At 35.8% G+C, this 14980-nt stretch overlaps 3 protein-coding genes across 3 annotated transcripts; 1 reads left to right on the forward strand and 2 right to left on the reverse strand.

Moving 5' to 3' along the window:
- Positions 1-403: 403 nt before the first annotated feature.
- On the reverse strand, positions 404-3821 carry LOC18046430 (GTP cyclohydrolase 1). The gene is made up of 2 exons (XM_006443481.2): positions 3234-3821; positions 404-2044 (listed from the first exon to the last, which is right to left on the reverse strand). The coding sequence occupies exons 1-2, from the start codon at positions 3445-3447 to the stop codon at positions 855-857; spliced, it is 1404 nt and encodes a 467-aa protein (XP_006443544.1). The 5' UTR covers positions 3448-3821; the 3' UTR covers positions 404-854.
- Positions 3822-7045: 3224 nt separating this feature from the next.
- On the forward strand, positions 7046-8556 carry LOC18049175 (transcription factor MafB). Its single transcript, XM_024188778.1, has 3 exons — positions 7046-7368; positions 7943-8073; positions 8154-8556. The coding sequence occupies exons 1-3, from the start codon at positions 7070-7072 to the stop codon at positions 8177-8179; spliced, it is 456 nt and encodes a 151-aa protein (XP_024044546.1). The 5' UTR covers positions 7046-7069; the 3' UTR covers positions 8180-8556.
- A 766-nt stretch (positions 8557-9322) lies between these two features.
- LOC18049176 (cyclin-C1-2) lies at positions 9323-14713 on the reverse strand. Its single transcript, XM_006443483.2, has 9 exons — positions 14592-14713; positions 14399-14505; positions 14055-14094; positions 13712-13756; positions 12699-12817; positions 12470-12584; positions 11994-12044; positions 10918-11065; positions 9323-9760 (listed from the first exon to the last, which is right to left on the reverse strand). The coding sequence occupies exons 1-9, from the start codon at positions 14621-14623 to the stop codon at positions 9656-9658; spliced, it is 762 nt and encodes a 253-aa protein (XP_006443546.1). The 5' UTR covers positions 14624-14713; the 3' UTR covers positions 9323-9655.
- Between the last annotated feature and the right edge of the window lie 267 nt (positions 14714-14980).

Consider the following 14980-nt stretch of genomic DNA (forward strand, 5'->3'; position numbering starts at 1 on the left):
GTTGCAAAACTTTTGTGCTATTGCAGCTGAAGTGATACGCTAGATGTAACAGTGAATCGTCTTTAAATGGAACACAATGAGATTATGCACAGTACTAATTTCTCTGTGCCTCAGAACCTTCCGACTTAAATTGCATATTGGAGTTAGACCTGGTCTTACCTTTTGATTTTGCATCTACTACTGACTGCCATTTTCATTTAGTGTTGCCCCACTGCTAGAATTTGTAAAATAAGAGTTGGATTGGTGTAAGGGTAATAGCAATTCTCAGTCGTTAAAAATTGTATATTGTTTCCAGACGAAATGCGGGAAATAAAACAGCCGCGCTCCAGGAGTTTACATAGCTTTATCGGTCAAAATTAAATGCATTATAAAATGGCTGAGACTAGAGTTGTGAGAATGCTAATAACCGACCGAGAAATTTTTACCTTTCTTCTTTCTTTGTATCAATGGGAGGAATGAAGTAAATGTTCTCAGATTTTCCAATATCAGTAACATTTTTGGAGTAGGAAAAATAGAGACGACAAAATATGAAGGACACAAATGAAATGCCCTTGAAATTTTCCATTACAGACGAATAAGCCGAAGTTGAACCAAAGAAAGGTGATTTTGGGCCCTTGATTATCGTAAAACTGTGACCGACGCAAAACTGCAGCTCCATTGGTACGAAACTTGGGCGAAGCAGTTTGCCTTCAGTCCCAATCCTGACAGGTCTATCTTATCTTATTCCCCTCATGCTTGAATCACTGCAGATATAGTTACCATCCAGAATGCCAAAGAAATAATAGAATCTACTATTTCTTCTAGAAGATAAATTGATCTCTTCTAGAAGATAAATTGATCGGCCGTTTCAATTATCATCCATCGAATGTAGTTTTTGGAATATTCTGCAAGAACATTGCCCTGGCAGAATGGTCGGTTGAAAATCGACCCAGCACAGCAATTGTAGCTGTGCTACTTCCAAACTTCTCAATCCCTCTGGCGATCATACAGGTGTGACTTGCCTCCACGACGACTATTACATCCCCACCCAAGAGTGATGAAACAGTCTCAGCAATCTGCCTGTTCAGCCTTTCCTGTACTTGGAGCTTGAAACCATAAAAATGTACTATTGACTGTAAAAGTGACTTTCCAATTGGATTAAGTCCCTCAGCACAGAAGTATCCGATATGCACGACACCGTGAAACGGAAGTAAGTGATGCTCGCATTGGGACCAGAATGACAAGTTAAGCTCAGAATGTATATGTTCATTACCACGGCTGACTTCTCCATTGGGCTTAAGAAGATCCATTCTACCGAAAGCAAAGCCATTCAACTTCATATCTATAATAGAGTTCTCAAAGTTCATCAACCACTTCACAAACCGTCTAGGAGTTCCTAAAAGTTCTTCCCTCAATGGATCTTCCCCAAGCGATCTGAGAATTGAAACAACTGCAGCAACCATTCCTTGATTAGCTGATTCTATCTTGGAAGAATGTTTAGAACTTGAGGAAGACATAGAAGGACACCAACATCGTTCAGCATAGTCTTTGATATGAGTTTTATCCACATTTATGCCTCTGAATCTAAGAAGACTCAAAAGATCACTCCAAATATCTGCATTTTCATTTTCAAAAACTCCTGCACCTGAAGAAACCAGTGCCTTTACCCATCCTTGGTGGTTCGGGTCAAGAAAGGCTGACTCCAGATTTGGGAAATGAAGGTGTGAGCATTGAAGTATGACAGCAACACCTGCCGGCTTGATACCATGTTGCAAAGCTGAACACACTTCATCTGCTAGACGCTGTGGGTTTTGGAGTCGTTTTGAAAAGACTTCAGCAACTCTGGAGAACTTGCTTAATCCCAAAACTCGTTGACCAGATGGCACATAGCCTACATGAAACTTAACCTGGAAAGGAAGCAAACAAGACTGGCAGTATGAGAAGAGGTCAAGATCTCGAACAATCACAAGCCCACCTGCTCCTCCGGCATGACCAATTCCATGATCCACACCTGCTTCAGGGAACAAAGCACCTTCAACAATGTCTTTTACATTTTGTGTGTAACCTGAAACAGATATCAAAAATGCCTTAATCAATAATAAGCAATAGGCAATGAAGATACAGAAAGAAACAGAAAATATTAGAGGAAAAAAGATCATAAAGTTATTAGTATCACATATTACGAAAGAATGAAGGCCCATCCCGGGAGGTGGGGGGGGGGGGGGGGGTCTAGGGGGTCTACAGGGTTCATAACTACTCCTCTTACTACAGGAGGCTTACCTAGCCAACATTTAGATCCGGCTCCACCCAAACTTCTCTGGTTCACCCTAGCATTCCCCACTTATCCAACTGTTGAAGGCTTCTACTTATTCAAAGTTGAATAATATTTAGGTCCCAGCCATATAAAGAATCCAAACTGACCAATATGATGTTTGAATGTACTAATAGAGCATCCTTTACCGACTTTTGGGCACCGTAAATCAGTTCTACATGACCAGATCCTCCTAATTGCCTAACAAATTTTGGTGTGCAGATGAGTTGGAAGCTAATAATGCATTCATGGCCATAATGTCCTATAAATTAGCGTATAGGCAAAAGCTAGGCTAGGATTACTCAATAACATTAAGGTTCATACCACCTTGGCCCACATTAGACTCATGTAGACAAATACATTTATTAGCAACTAGTTATAGATGCATTTCACAAGAGGACAACGTAACAATGGAAAACAACCAAAGCATTCGCTGGAAGGAAAACACAGAGATATCAGGAAGTGTCTATATGAATGCAGTATGCCCTGTTTAGATGATGCAAATGCAATCGTGAGGCAAAAAGCAAAAATAATGTAAAAGCTAGCTTTCATTTAAGAAAGTCACACAGGGCAATCCCAGGATTTGGCAAGTACAAAGCCGTTTGTTCAGGCTCAGCAACCCACCAAACACAATGAAAAGGACCCAAGAAACCAAACCAACACATGTAGTGACGAAAGGAACTAAAAACAACCAGATTGATGCCTCTATTAGTTAATGAATAGAAAGTAAGCATGAAAATATAGTAATACGCAAAACGTTAAAACCATTGATGACTTTGATCTGCACAGATTAGTAAATACCACGCCACCAAACCAAATAATGTTAAAAAAAAATGACGATCCCTACAAAACAAAATCTCCCAAGTAAAACCCCAAAACAATCAATTAACCAAATTAAAATAATAAATTGTTAAAAAAAAAAAAAGGAGGCAATAGTAAGCACCTTTGGTTCCTTCACGAAGAGCTTTGGCAACGCGATGAGGAGTCTTCTTGATGCCTTCTCTATTAATATCTTCACCTAATCCTTGCAAGAGAACTTTGACGGCATCCTCAATAGCGAGCGCGTCTGGTTCTTGCTCAAAGCCAAGCTCAAGGCTACTCAGTTTCACTCCATTCTCAAGCTCCAAATCGAAATGTCCCTCATCCAAAGCGCCCATTTGATTGAGAGACACACAAAATAACAACAACCCAGATAAACAAACCAATCAAAAACCCAAAAAAGTACACACAAAACAACTTTGATATTGATATTGATATTGATATTGGAAACTCGAAAAGAGATTGGTTCTGGAACACACAAAAATAAAAAATCAATTTTTTGTAAAACTGTCAATTAAGAAAAAAAGGGGAGAGAGAGGAAAAAAGAAAAGAAGAGGTAGCCAGAGACAATAAGAACAGCGAGAAGAAGAGAGATGTGAAGAGATAGCAAGCAGAAGCAGTAGAGGGAGAGGGTAAGGGAAAAGAAAGAGGATACGTAGGGCTGCCGTTGATTATTGGAATGTGTGGATACTGGCCGTTGGAAGGGTTCCTCCTGTCATTTTATTTATTGGGCAATTTTGTTTTTCGTGTTTCCTCACTCTAGAATACGACATCGTGTTGCAAAAAGGACTGGGACCCACACGTAGTATGGCAGCCTAGGTGGTAGGTGTAGCCATGTAGGGAGGGGCGAGATCTCTATGTCTGAAAGGAGGTGGTTGATTCCTACCTAACGGAAAATTTACAAGCCTTAAAATTTTTATAATTTTTAAATTTGACTTATTTAATTTTTTTATCATAACTAGTTAAACACCTTATATTTAGACTAAATTACCCCTATCACTTTCATCAAATTTATAAATATATATAACTTGATAAAATCCAACACAACTATACTGCTCTCAATCCTAAATAACTTAACAAACTTTTATCACCCTCAATAAATCAATAAATTTTATCAAACAAATATTACATAATTGAAGATATAATCATCAATTGGAGAGCTTCTTAAAGTTAGTTTATTCTCTTACACAATATATACATTTAATCTATTGATTTTATCAACTAAATTTGGTGAGACAGGCAGTGAGATAGGTGTCTGTCACACATAAACACAGTGCGTTTATGTGAGACAGGCACATGTCCTATTGCCTGCCTCACTTATTATGAATTTTATTTTTTGCCCGATTTTTCTGTGTTTTCAATGATTTTTCTTTATTTCTCAACTCAAACTAAGTATTTTACGAAATCACATTATTTTATAAATGAAAATAACAACATTTGCAATAAAATCCACTTTAATTTCGAACTTAGTTGATAAAATCAATAGATTAAAGGTTTATATTGTGTAAGAGTATAAACTAACTTTAAGAAGCTCTCCAATTGATGATTATATCTTCAATTATGCAATGTTTGTTTGATAGAATTTGTTGATTTATTGAGAGTGATAAATGTTTGTTAAATTATTTAGGGTTAAGAGCATTATAGTTGTGTTGGACTTTATCGAGTGGCATGCATTAGTAAATTTGATGAAAGCGGTGAGGGTAATTTAGTCTAAAAATAGAGTGTTTGGCTAGTTATGATAAAAAAAAATTAGGTAGATTAAATTCAAAAATTACAAAAGTTTTAAGGCTATTCTTGTAAATTTCCCATACCTAATTGGTTTGATTCGATATCAGTCTCCCATCATATTTGAATGTATTTGGACCCAATTGAAGAAATTTTAATTTGATGTCAGCCTTTCATTACCAGTTGAGAAATGAAATATTTTAATTTTACCTCTGATATAATGATAAGGCTATGGCTACGTTGGAGCCAATATATGGTGGAGCACGAATTTTAGTCACACATAAAAAGTGTTAAATAACAAAAAACTCATTATAACTTTGATCGTATGGTTATAAAAAAATATTCTACCTTAAAACGGTTTCAAGATAGTTGGACCCTAATGATAATACTCCAAGCCGCCCCTTAATTCATTTTAGATAAAATCAGTCAAAGGACTCGACTAGCTTACAGAACCTGTAAGGTACAGACTGCAGCATCAGCCGTTGGATGTGGTTGGATGTGGAGTGAGAAACTAAACAATAGAAAATCGGATGATGGGATGACGGGAGATGTTTGTTACAGAATCTGTACCATAGACAGGTCCTCAGTCAAACGGTTGTAATCAACAAAAATTGCCAACTGATGGGATGTGTTATTATTTTCTTAAGCTTGAAGAATGAAGATGAAGGCGGATTGAATAATGTTAATACAAATGGGCTAAAATGAAAATTTCCCATTGGAAAAGTAGACCCGCACTTCCTGGATCTAAGATGCTTTGGTTGGTGCATTTTCCATATACATTATGCTTTACTGCACCTTTCTTTTAGTTTTTATTTTTTGGTTTGACTATTCTTTAAGTTTTCATCTTTGGCCACCCTAAACTTTTCACCTACCACACTTGTTAGGCCATACAAATAATACACGCAATCTCCCAACTTCTAAATAGAATGAGGAGAGGATTTGTTTATTTATTACTTCAGCCCCATTATATATAACTATATAATCTAGTTTAAATCCTCTTTTTTTTTTATAATTTTGCCAAAATAATTTTATTTTATAATTTCTGTAGATTGAAATATTTTTATGATTTTATTATATAAATAATTTTTAAAAGTAGATAACTTATATTTTTACAATAAATACTAACTATCTATAGACTACAAGATACAAATACATAATAAAAGGTACTACGTCATTGACTTCACCTACTCAAGTTTGTCCTTTTTTTAACACGAAGATGGAATAAGATATAACATGGTCATTAGAGCAAGAGATTGTCAATAGTTTGTTTAATCAATCTAACCACTAAGATGGATCATTAATTTTGTTGGGTCATTGTTATTTGCTATGAAATTTGTTAGTACCGTAACAAATACGCCTTTGATTACTATTTTTCCTTTTGCCGCTGCCAAGACGAAGAGCCGAAGGAGAGCCGGGGGGGAGGGGACGAATCGCAAAAAGTAAGCCTAAAATGGGAAGTGAGAAACTAATGATTGCGATGGAGCAGGCGGCTAAAGGGTATGAAAAGCTCAATCATAGTTATTTCCACCAACCAAAATGAGTTGAGTCTTGACACTTTTGAGTAGGCATGAATGAAGCAACACAAGATTTCATTATTATTATTTTTTTAATTTTTTCAAAAGGAACCAAACTCATTCCTCAGCATTCATAAAGTAAGTAGAAGAAGAGGCCAATGGTTGCAATTTGCATGTTGTCGATTTGATGCTGAGTGTTTCGAGTATTTTTTTTTTTAAAATTCGCCAAATGCGATTATAATAGTATTTTATATTGGTCTGTTCAATTCATTCAAGTAAGAACCATGCTTGGTTACATCCATTAGCAAGAGTCAAAGTTTAGATTGAAGTCTGGGAAACTCATACTCGAAATCGCAAACCCAACATCAACAATTTTAGGATTATTGTGTTAGTAAGATGATATTGATATATAAAATTTGAGAGTGTTATATTTTTTAAATGCTATGTCAATTTTTATAATTATAAATGAAGTGACATTCATTAATTAAACAATGAGATAAAAGTAATCATTTTTAAAACTTGTGAAGACACAGCTTGGATTTTTAAGGAAAAAAAATAAATAAATAATTTTGTGGAAATTCATGTTTTAAAAATGTGTTTGTGTGTGTGTGTGAGTATATACCCGAGTGGCCGAGTCCATGAAGTCATGGCCCGGCCCAATGATGTTTGGGCTTTATATAAACCCTAAAGGCAACAAAACAGAAAAAGTATTGCGCCGTTAATGGAGCCTTCGGGCAGAAGCAGCGCAAGGCCGTGGACATCGTGCTCGCTGCACCACCACCATCACCATCACCATCACCATCACCATCCCTTGATTGTCTTTCCCCACCACCATCACTTGTTCCTCTGCCGGCACCACAATCAACACCATCATCATCATCCTCACAACCACTTAAACCGTCATGGGCTTGCAAGCGCGAGCTTTGCTCCTCCAAATTCACAACTCGTGGGTGCTGCTCCACCTCCATTGCAAAATGATGAGGCTACCCTTTTCAAAGATGCTACAGATGATGACTCTCAGTAAGCCTGCTTCAACTTGCTTGCTTCTTTTGTTTATTCTGGGATTGTAATTCAGGGGAAGTAATGAACTTTTGGTTACTTTGCTCTTTGGTGTTTAGCTTAATTTCCGCTCGGTGAGGTTACAAGCATTAGGTCTAGTAAACTCAGATTCCATTCAATTTCAATATCTTACTTGCTAACTGCCAATGGATGGAGCAGTCAGTTTCTGATATTCCTTTGGATTAGGCCCAATTTGGTTGATGCCATTATGTGCAAGGAGTCAAAAGAAGGCTAATTGTACTGCTCTTTCAATGCAGATACTTTGTTTTATTTGATTTTAGACGATACAAAAATCATGGATATTAGTGTCATTATGATTCTTGGAGTGCCATCATGCAGAAACAAAATCTTCTTTTTGAGTTATGCCATGCACTTAGAGGTCTACCTTCTTAAAGTAATGTAGTTTGTTACTTGGGAATTTTAATGAAGCCTTTGGTTTGTTGTCTATTACATGAATGCACTTATTCCGATTTGTTATTTTCAATATTTTGGGGCTCTGTTTCCTTTATTGTATGTTGTCTTGCTTGATGAATAGGAATATGTTGCAAGAGCAGGAGCACTGGGGTTTAGAGGAGGCAGAGGAAGATGATGATGATGAGCCTATCTTTGTTCTAACCGATGAATGGAGAGAGTTCTTTGCAAAATCTGAAGCTAAGAGAAAATTAGGTCCCTAACTCTTACTTCTCTTCTTATCCATGTTATGTACTTGGAAATTTTGTTTCTGATTATATCTACTTGTCTCACAGAGAAAAAGCAGACTAAAAGGAAATAGCAGAATGAATGGAGGAGTTGGAAATGCTCTATTAACAGTCCAAGATTTACAAGCATTCAAGATTGGAGGATAAGCATATGCCTTATAAAAATAGAATTTGCTTGACTTTATTTCACAGATTATCCTCTTTTATTGAGAATAATTCTGTCGTGTTCACGTTCTTTAGAGCTAGATTTTTTATTTTTTTTCGATATGTCATTTATTTGAATCTTCTTATATCAATCACTTGCACCACTGTTTCTGTGGTTATGTTCAGGTAGTTAATGGGAATGAAACGCCAAGGATAGCGTAGATACATGCATTTATTCTGTATCACACACAAATGTAGAACTTACTTGTCTTACTGAAATGAGTTATCTTTGGCGTCTGTTGTTTTCCATTGGAGTACTTTCCAAGTTATCTAGTTGATGCTATCAGCTATCATATTGTTTAACGATGAGGAAACTAAGATGAAAATAAATCGAATTGAAATACCATTGGAGACTCATAAAAAGGAATTGGAATATTGGATTTTGACAAGGTTGGTGAAAATAATGTGCAACTTTAAGACATCCCAGTTTTACTTCAGAGTTTACAGTGCAAAATGAAGTTATAGTTGTTAAGTGTAGCAAAATTTGGCAGTGGTTCAGCAGCAGGTAATATATTTTTTCAATTATAGAGATCATCAATGCTTCTCATGTTTAATTTTGCAATCATTAAAAAAATCTTGTTTTCACTCCCAAAAGTACCTCGATTTCCCAAGTCAGGTCCCTTTAGTACATTTCAGAATTATTGATTGGCCTTATTTATTTGGGTCTCTGGGTGAGTTCTGTCATCTAACCCAGAGGGTTTGATGTTTGAGATTGGGGTCCGGCTACAGTGCAGTGGTGGTACCGTATTACCGTTGCATTTAACCGTTGGATCCACTTGAATGGATGGATCCATAACCGTTGGATCCACTTGAATGGATGGATCCATTAAAATTCAACGCCTAGGTGCAACAGTGGCACAGTACCACCGTTGCACCATAGTTTTCTCCTTGAGATTGTGGTGTGCTGACTTTAAATCCACATCTGTACAACAGAACAGTTGAAAGCTAGCTGCCTAGCTGCTGGAAGGTAAAAGTTAAGAAGTTTACCGAACAATTATGCGCATATACAAAGAGGCACGCAATTTCTCGAATAAATCAATTTAGAAAGAAAACACATTGCCAGTACAAATCCCCTTTTCAGGCAGATTATAAAAGGTTATAAAAGTTTATTAACACTAATTTTAACTACATTAACTGTTCCCCATATATGATATGACTGCCTTATGGAAAATGCCACCTGTACCAGGAGCGCATAGCTGTGCTCAAAGGATTAGAGAATCAAAGGATTGATGATTTTATGATTGCCTACACCACGACCAGATACTTCTTCATATTAATCAATCATCCCTATTTTGGATACAACACAGAGGGTGGTATCTAGCAAAGCAGCAGAGTCACCTAGCCATTTAAGTCTTCAAAGCCAGTTTGCCGAAGGCAGCATTTATTCTCTCCTCACTAACCAGTCTTTGGTTTTCATAAAAATCTAATATCTCCATTGAGATGTTTTTCACCTGCCAAAACATACATTAACATTAGTTTAAACTCCAGTAAAATTGCCCCGTTAAAAATTTTATGAACAATAGATTATAATAGTGATAGCAAGAAAACTTCATAGCAGTCATGCATGATTGCATGCAGTACATATAACAAAAAGGAATGCTTATTAGGTTCAGGGTTTATAATAGACCTAACATTGCCCCAATGCTTTGTTCAAATAATTCTTTTATTCTTTTGAATATTTAAATAGCATACACTAGTACGTCACACCGTGTATGTTTTCGTATACTGTAAAAGCAAGCCATATGGAACCCTATAAAATTCTGAGAGCTTTATGAAGAACTATGCAATTGTGTTTTTTCCATCTTAATGACTATAAGCACCAAACAGGGGTTGATGAAGGAAGGAAGGAATACTTAAAAACCAAAAGAAAAATGTTCACAAAATCTCATTTATCCCTTGTGTAACACATAATAAAGTAGGGGTGGGCTTGAGTTGGGTTGGACACGGTTTGTGAAAACCCAACCCAACCCATTATAGAATGAATTGAAATGAAGTCAACCCAATCTAATTAAATAAACATGTTAAACCCAATCCTTAGATCATCAAGTTGGGTTAACGATTTGAAGGTTAAATCAAAATTAAAAATTACATAAAGGAAAAGATATGAAACCTCAATTGAAACTTACTGAAATCAAATATAAATATATTATAACATGAAAATTATATTCACAATCTAGTATTCAATAAAGAAAACTAAAAAACCAACTATCTTAAATTAACCCAACCCCCCCCCCCCCCCCCAAAAGAAAAAAAAAAAAAAACCCATTATTAATTGGATTTGAAAAAATTTACCCAATTAACCCATAATAATTCACTCAACCAGTCAAATTAAATTGAGTTGGATTGCATTGGGTTGGGTCCGTTGGGTTGAGTTGGGTTGGGTTTGCCCATCCCTAAAAAAAGCCCTTGTAAGAACATATCGCTTTCAAGTCCATATCTTGTTCCAGAGTGCTCATAAAATAACACTTTTTAAGAAAATAATTCCTAATTGGCTTCTCTCTGACTAGTTATTATCACCAAAGAGAAAGCTACTTAGGTTTTAATAAAGATTCAATTATTATAGAGTTTTAATAAGGAAAAGGAAAAAAGTTTTAGCTTAGAAACTCACCACATTCATATCAACACGAAGCTCTTCAAACCATGCGGTGTTATCTTTTTCTCTATATACACTGGCAATATATATGCAAGCCAAAGCAATCAAATGTGGAGGATGTACAAGAATAAGGTCCATCTTATATGTGTCGTTCAGAATTCCCCTGTTTAATATGTCAGGGTTAGTGCATTCTTGTATTCATTAACTGCAAAAAAAATCTGACACACCAAAAAAGCAAAGAAAAAAAAATGGCTGAGCACTAACACCAAGAAAAGACATCTCCCAAGCACTTTATATTCAGAATGCTATCACAGATCATCTCCAGTTGTCATCATTCAAATGAATGTCTTTAGCCACATGAAGTCTGAACCACCTTCCCCAGGTATTGTGAGAAAGATGGATAAAACTAATCATTTTACCAGAATTCTCCTAAATTAACCATTTTGTAATTTGCATAAACAAACCATATAGGATCATCTTTTGCAAGCTAAAAGGTTATCTTTCAACTAATTTTTTTACACTACAGCAGGAACTAGCAATCTTGAAAACCTACCTATATTTTGGGGTGGGCAAACAATCCGACCCAGCCCGACCCAAAAAATTCAGGTTCAGATCAGATGCAGATGAACCCCTCAACCCGATTGGGTAGGAATCCATCCAACCTGGTCAGATCGGTTTGTGATTGGCTGAAAATCCAATCAGGTTACACAATCTAAAAAGAAAAATTGCTTGAAATTTTTTATCTAATCCTATTAGGATCAGATCATATCAAATTACAAGTTCGGATAACTTTTTTCCTAACCCGATTATCCTGAAAACCGATCTGGTTGATCTGAACCCAAATTTGCTCACCCTTACCAAACACGGAACAGAAAACGGGAGAACCTGTAAATTCTGAGAAATGCAATTGATACTGCTTAAGGTAACATATTAATCATCATTATTATTATTACTACTACTATTACTCTTTTTTAAAAAAAAAGATAAAAAGGAAACATAGCTATTTCAAAATCAAAGAATGAGAACAAGAATGTTGACATGTATCCCATGTTCATGAAAAACAGCTGGAAAAGGTTATCTTAGACTCTTACCAAGATAAATGGGTCATATTTATATCATTCATGCCAGCGTCCTGCAAAAACCTAGCAACATAGAAGAGAAGAAATATTGCCATTAACAAAATAAAGATATTCCCTTAAGAAGATAGTTAAATACAGCCAAAGAGTGATAAGATTTACTGGAAGACATCACAAAAGAACCTTATGGGCACTAAGGTTAATACATCATACACATCCAGTCAAAAAATATCCAGATAGTTTTCAAGGACCACAACGACCTCACTTGAACTTAACAGAGATATGTTAGTAAGGTCCAGGGCAAATACAGTAATGTCATACGACAAAAAATGAGGGCATACCTTTCCCCAAAAAAAATATTTTTCTCTTCTCTCTTTTCATCACTCATGCATAAAAATAGTCTCGTGCAAACAATTAGCAAAAATGAAAAAGCAAACAAGAGAGCACATTAAATGCAATATTTTTTTTTTTACCAAAAAAAAAGTGCTTACTGCACAAGTGAACGGTAAGGATGGAATACAACTAAGTAATAGTTAAGAGCTTCTAAAATCTTCATTTCCATTTCAAGTATATCCTTGACTTCGTACCGATATTTTTCATCAGAATCTGCAAATTAAAAGTGGCAGACAGTCAGCACTTGTTAAAAGAATATAGAATCCAAGCAACTAGATTTTTAGAGGAATACAATGTGATCTATTGAGTCCAGAAGCAAGAAATTACATATTTTTTTAATGTAAAAAACAAGAAGTCGGGCCTGCACTGTGCTTTCTTCTGCTTTTGATGCCAAGTACAAGCAGGTTGGAGCAACAAGATGGGGATCATATTCTGTCATACTCTTTCTAAAGAACAAAAGGAAGTTTTGGTTAGCAAGAGATAATCCACATTTGGCTTGATATTATGGCTACTCCAACAGAGATAGAGAGGAATCAAAGACTAAGAAAAGCAAGCAGGAAAAACAGACTAGCTACTTAATAGTCCAATTTTCCCACATCAGTACAACTGTCAGAAATGACAAAGTGAAGAAGCCGAGCCGAGCCCCTGTTGAGTTAAGGCACCCTATTAACAAGCATTTAATGAAAATATATTCTTTACAATCTCGTCAAATATTTGTGCTCTATGATAAAGAGTCAAAACTTTTTTCATTTATTAATTTTTGTTTATAAAATCTTTGAAGTTGAAGGTAATTTTAGTAATTGGATGCTTTTGCTAAATTTCTCTTATCCCTTTCAAAAATTAAGACAAAAACTTATTTCTTTCCTCCTAACTATTTCTTTAGCCCTAGTCTCCTCCCTTCTATTCTCCCAATAATATCTATGATCACCATTTGCAAGTTCATTTTCAAATTTTACTCTTTTTCATTTTCAACTTTTATGCATCTATTATGGTTTGAAATTTATATCATTCCTATTATATTAGTGTTCATGATAAAACTAAAATGCTTGCAATTGATTTTGAGTAACGACTATTTGTAATAAAGCACAAATTTGAATATAAAAAGGTAATTTGAATTCCTTTAGAATATATGGCAAGGCCAAGTTTCAAATTTTGTGTGGGGCATAAAATTGCCTTAAGCAGCCTCTGTGCAGGTTAGGGAATGATTAATAAATGAGGGAAAAAAAAATGAGGATGACTCAGAATAGAACCAATATATATCAGTTAAGCAATGAGTCACAAGTATCTGGTTGCTAACCGTGCTCTTCTATCTCGCTCTATCAGAAGATCATGTAATATACCTGGTGTAACAGCGTCTCATATATGTAACTGCAGTGGCTACAACCCTGAAAGATCGACATCAGAGATATTAAGAAAGTTTAACGATGTAAGATTAATATCAGATCAAATTTTAAACGAACAAGATTCTCAAAGAATTAGCTCATTGAGCCCTACTCACTAGCCCAAGTTCCTTGTATAAAAATGAACATGGACCTATCAATACCATCTCATTGTGTAAACAAAAAGTTTGGAGAACAAGAATATCTCTGCGATGTTATTCAATATATCGATTATTATTTCCCTCGCTATAATATTTTCCTATATCTAGTGAAAGCAAGGGTTATCAGGAGAATGAGGTCAAACCTTTGCCTCACTTTGACATGTTGGGCCAATTTCGATATATCTGGAAGGAAAAAAAAGAAAAAAAAAAATACAATTAACACACAAGTATCAGCTAGTTGAGTAAATAACAACAGGCTTAGCTCAATTAACATGGTACAAAATCTATCGATTTTCTGGAACACTCCTATGACAACAAAATTGCAATCATGATTACACACCAAAACCCTGCTCGTTTCGAAAACAATTTACTACTGATGCTCAACTTCTTGATTTTTTTTTTTTAAATAAAATTTTGGCGATTAAATTAAAACCCAACAAAATAAGAAATCCAAACAGAGAGAGAGAGAGAGAGAGAGAGAGCATACAGTTGGACATCTGCATCTTAATGAGCTTGTAATCTTCAACAGTGATGCCCTTTTCTCTGTCAAGAGGTTGCGCCACATCCACGTCTTCTTGGTCCAGAAGCTGTTTGCTGAACCCATAAAAACCAACAAAATCAATTTTTACGAATTTGATTCTGAAACAATTTGTTTGATATAATTATAAGCTGAAACTTACTAGTGCGACGATGTCCAGAAATTGGCAGCCATTTTTTCACCCCACCTTTGCCGGAATTGGAATAATCTTTTTGAGTTCTGCTGCGTTTAACAGATTTCCCTTCTGCTAATGGGCCTGGCTGAGGCCCATAAAGTTTGCGCCTGTATGTTAGTTGCCTCATTAGCCTTGTTATATGAATGTCTTCAGCGGTTGGGAGGGGAACTAATCGAGTTGGGTCCTGTCAGCAGTCAACGAAATCCTCAATCCGACCTGCAAGAATCCGTTGAATATCTTTCAACTACATAGAACAGGTGTCTTAGATGAGCGTCAATAGTAATTGTGGATGGGCAAATTTCCAAGCTCGGCCCAGGCCCAGAGAAAGCATAAGGGCTGGACTGTGGACGTGCTAG

Source organism: Citrus clementina, unplaced genomic scaffold (assembly GCF_000493195.1).
Source record: "Citrus clementina cultivar Clemenules unplaced genomic scaffold, Citrus_clementina_v1.0 scaffold_3, whole genome shotgun sequence".
NCBI classification, from domain to species: domain Eukaryota; kingdom Viridiplantae; phylum Streptophyta; class Magnoliopsida; order Sapindales; family Rutaceae; genus Citrus; species Citrus x clementina.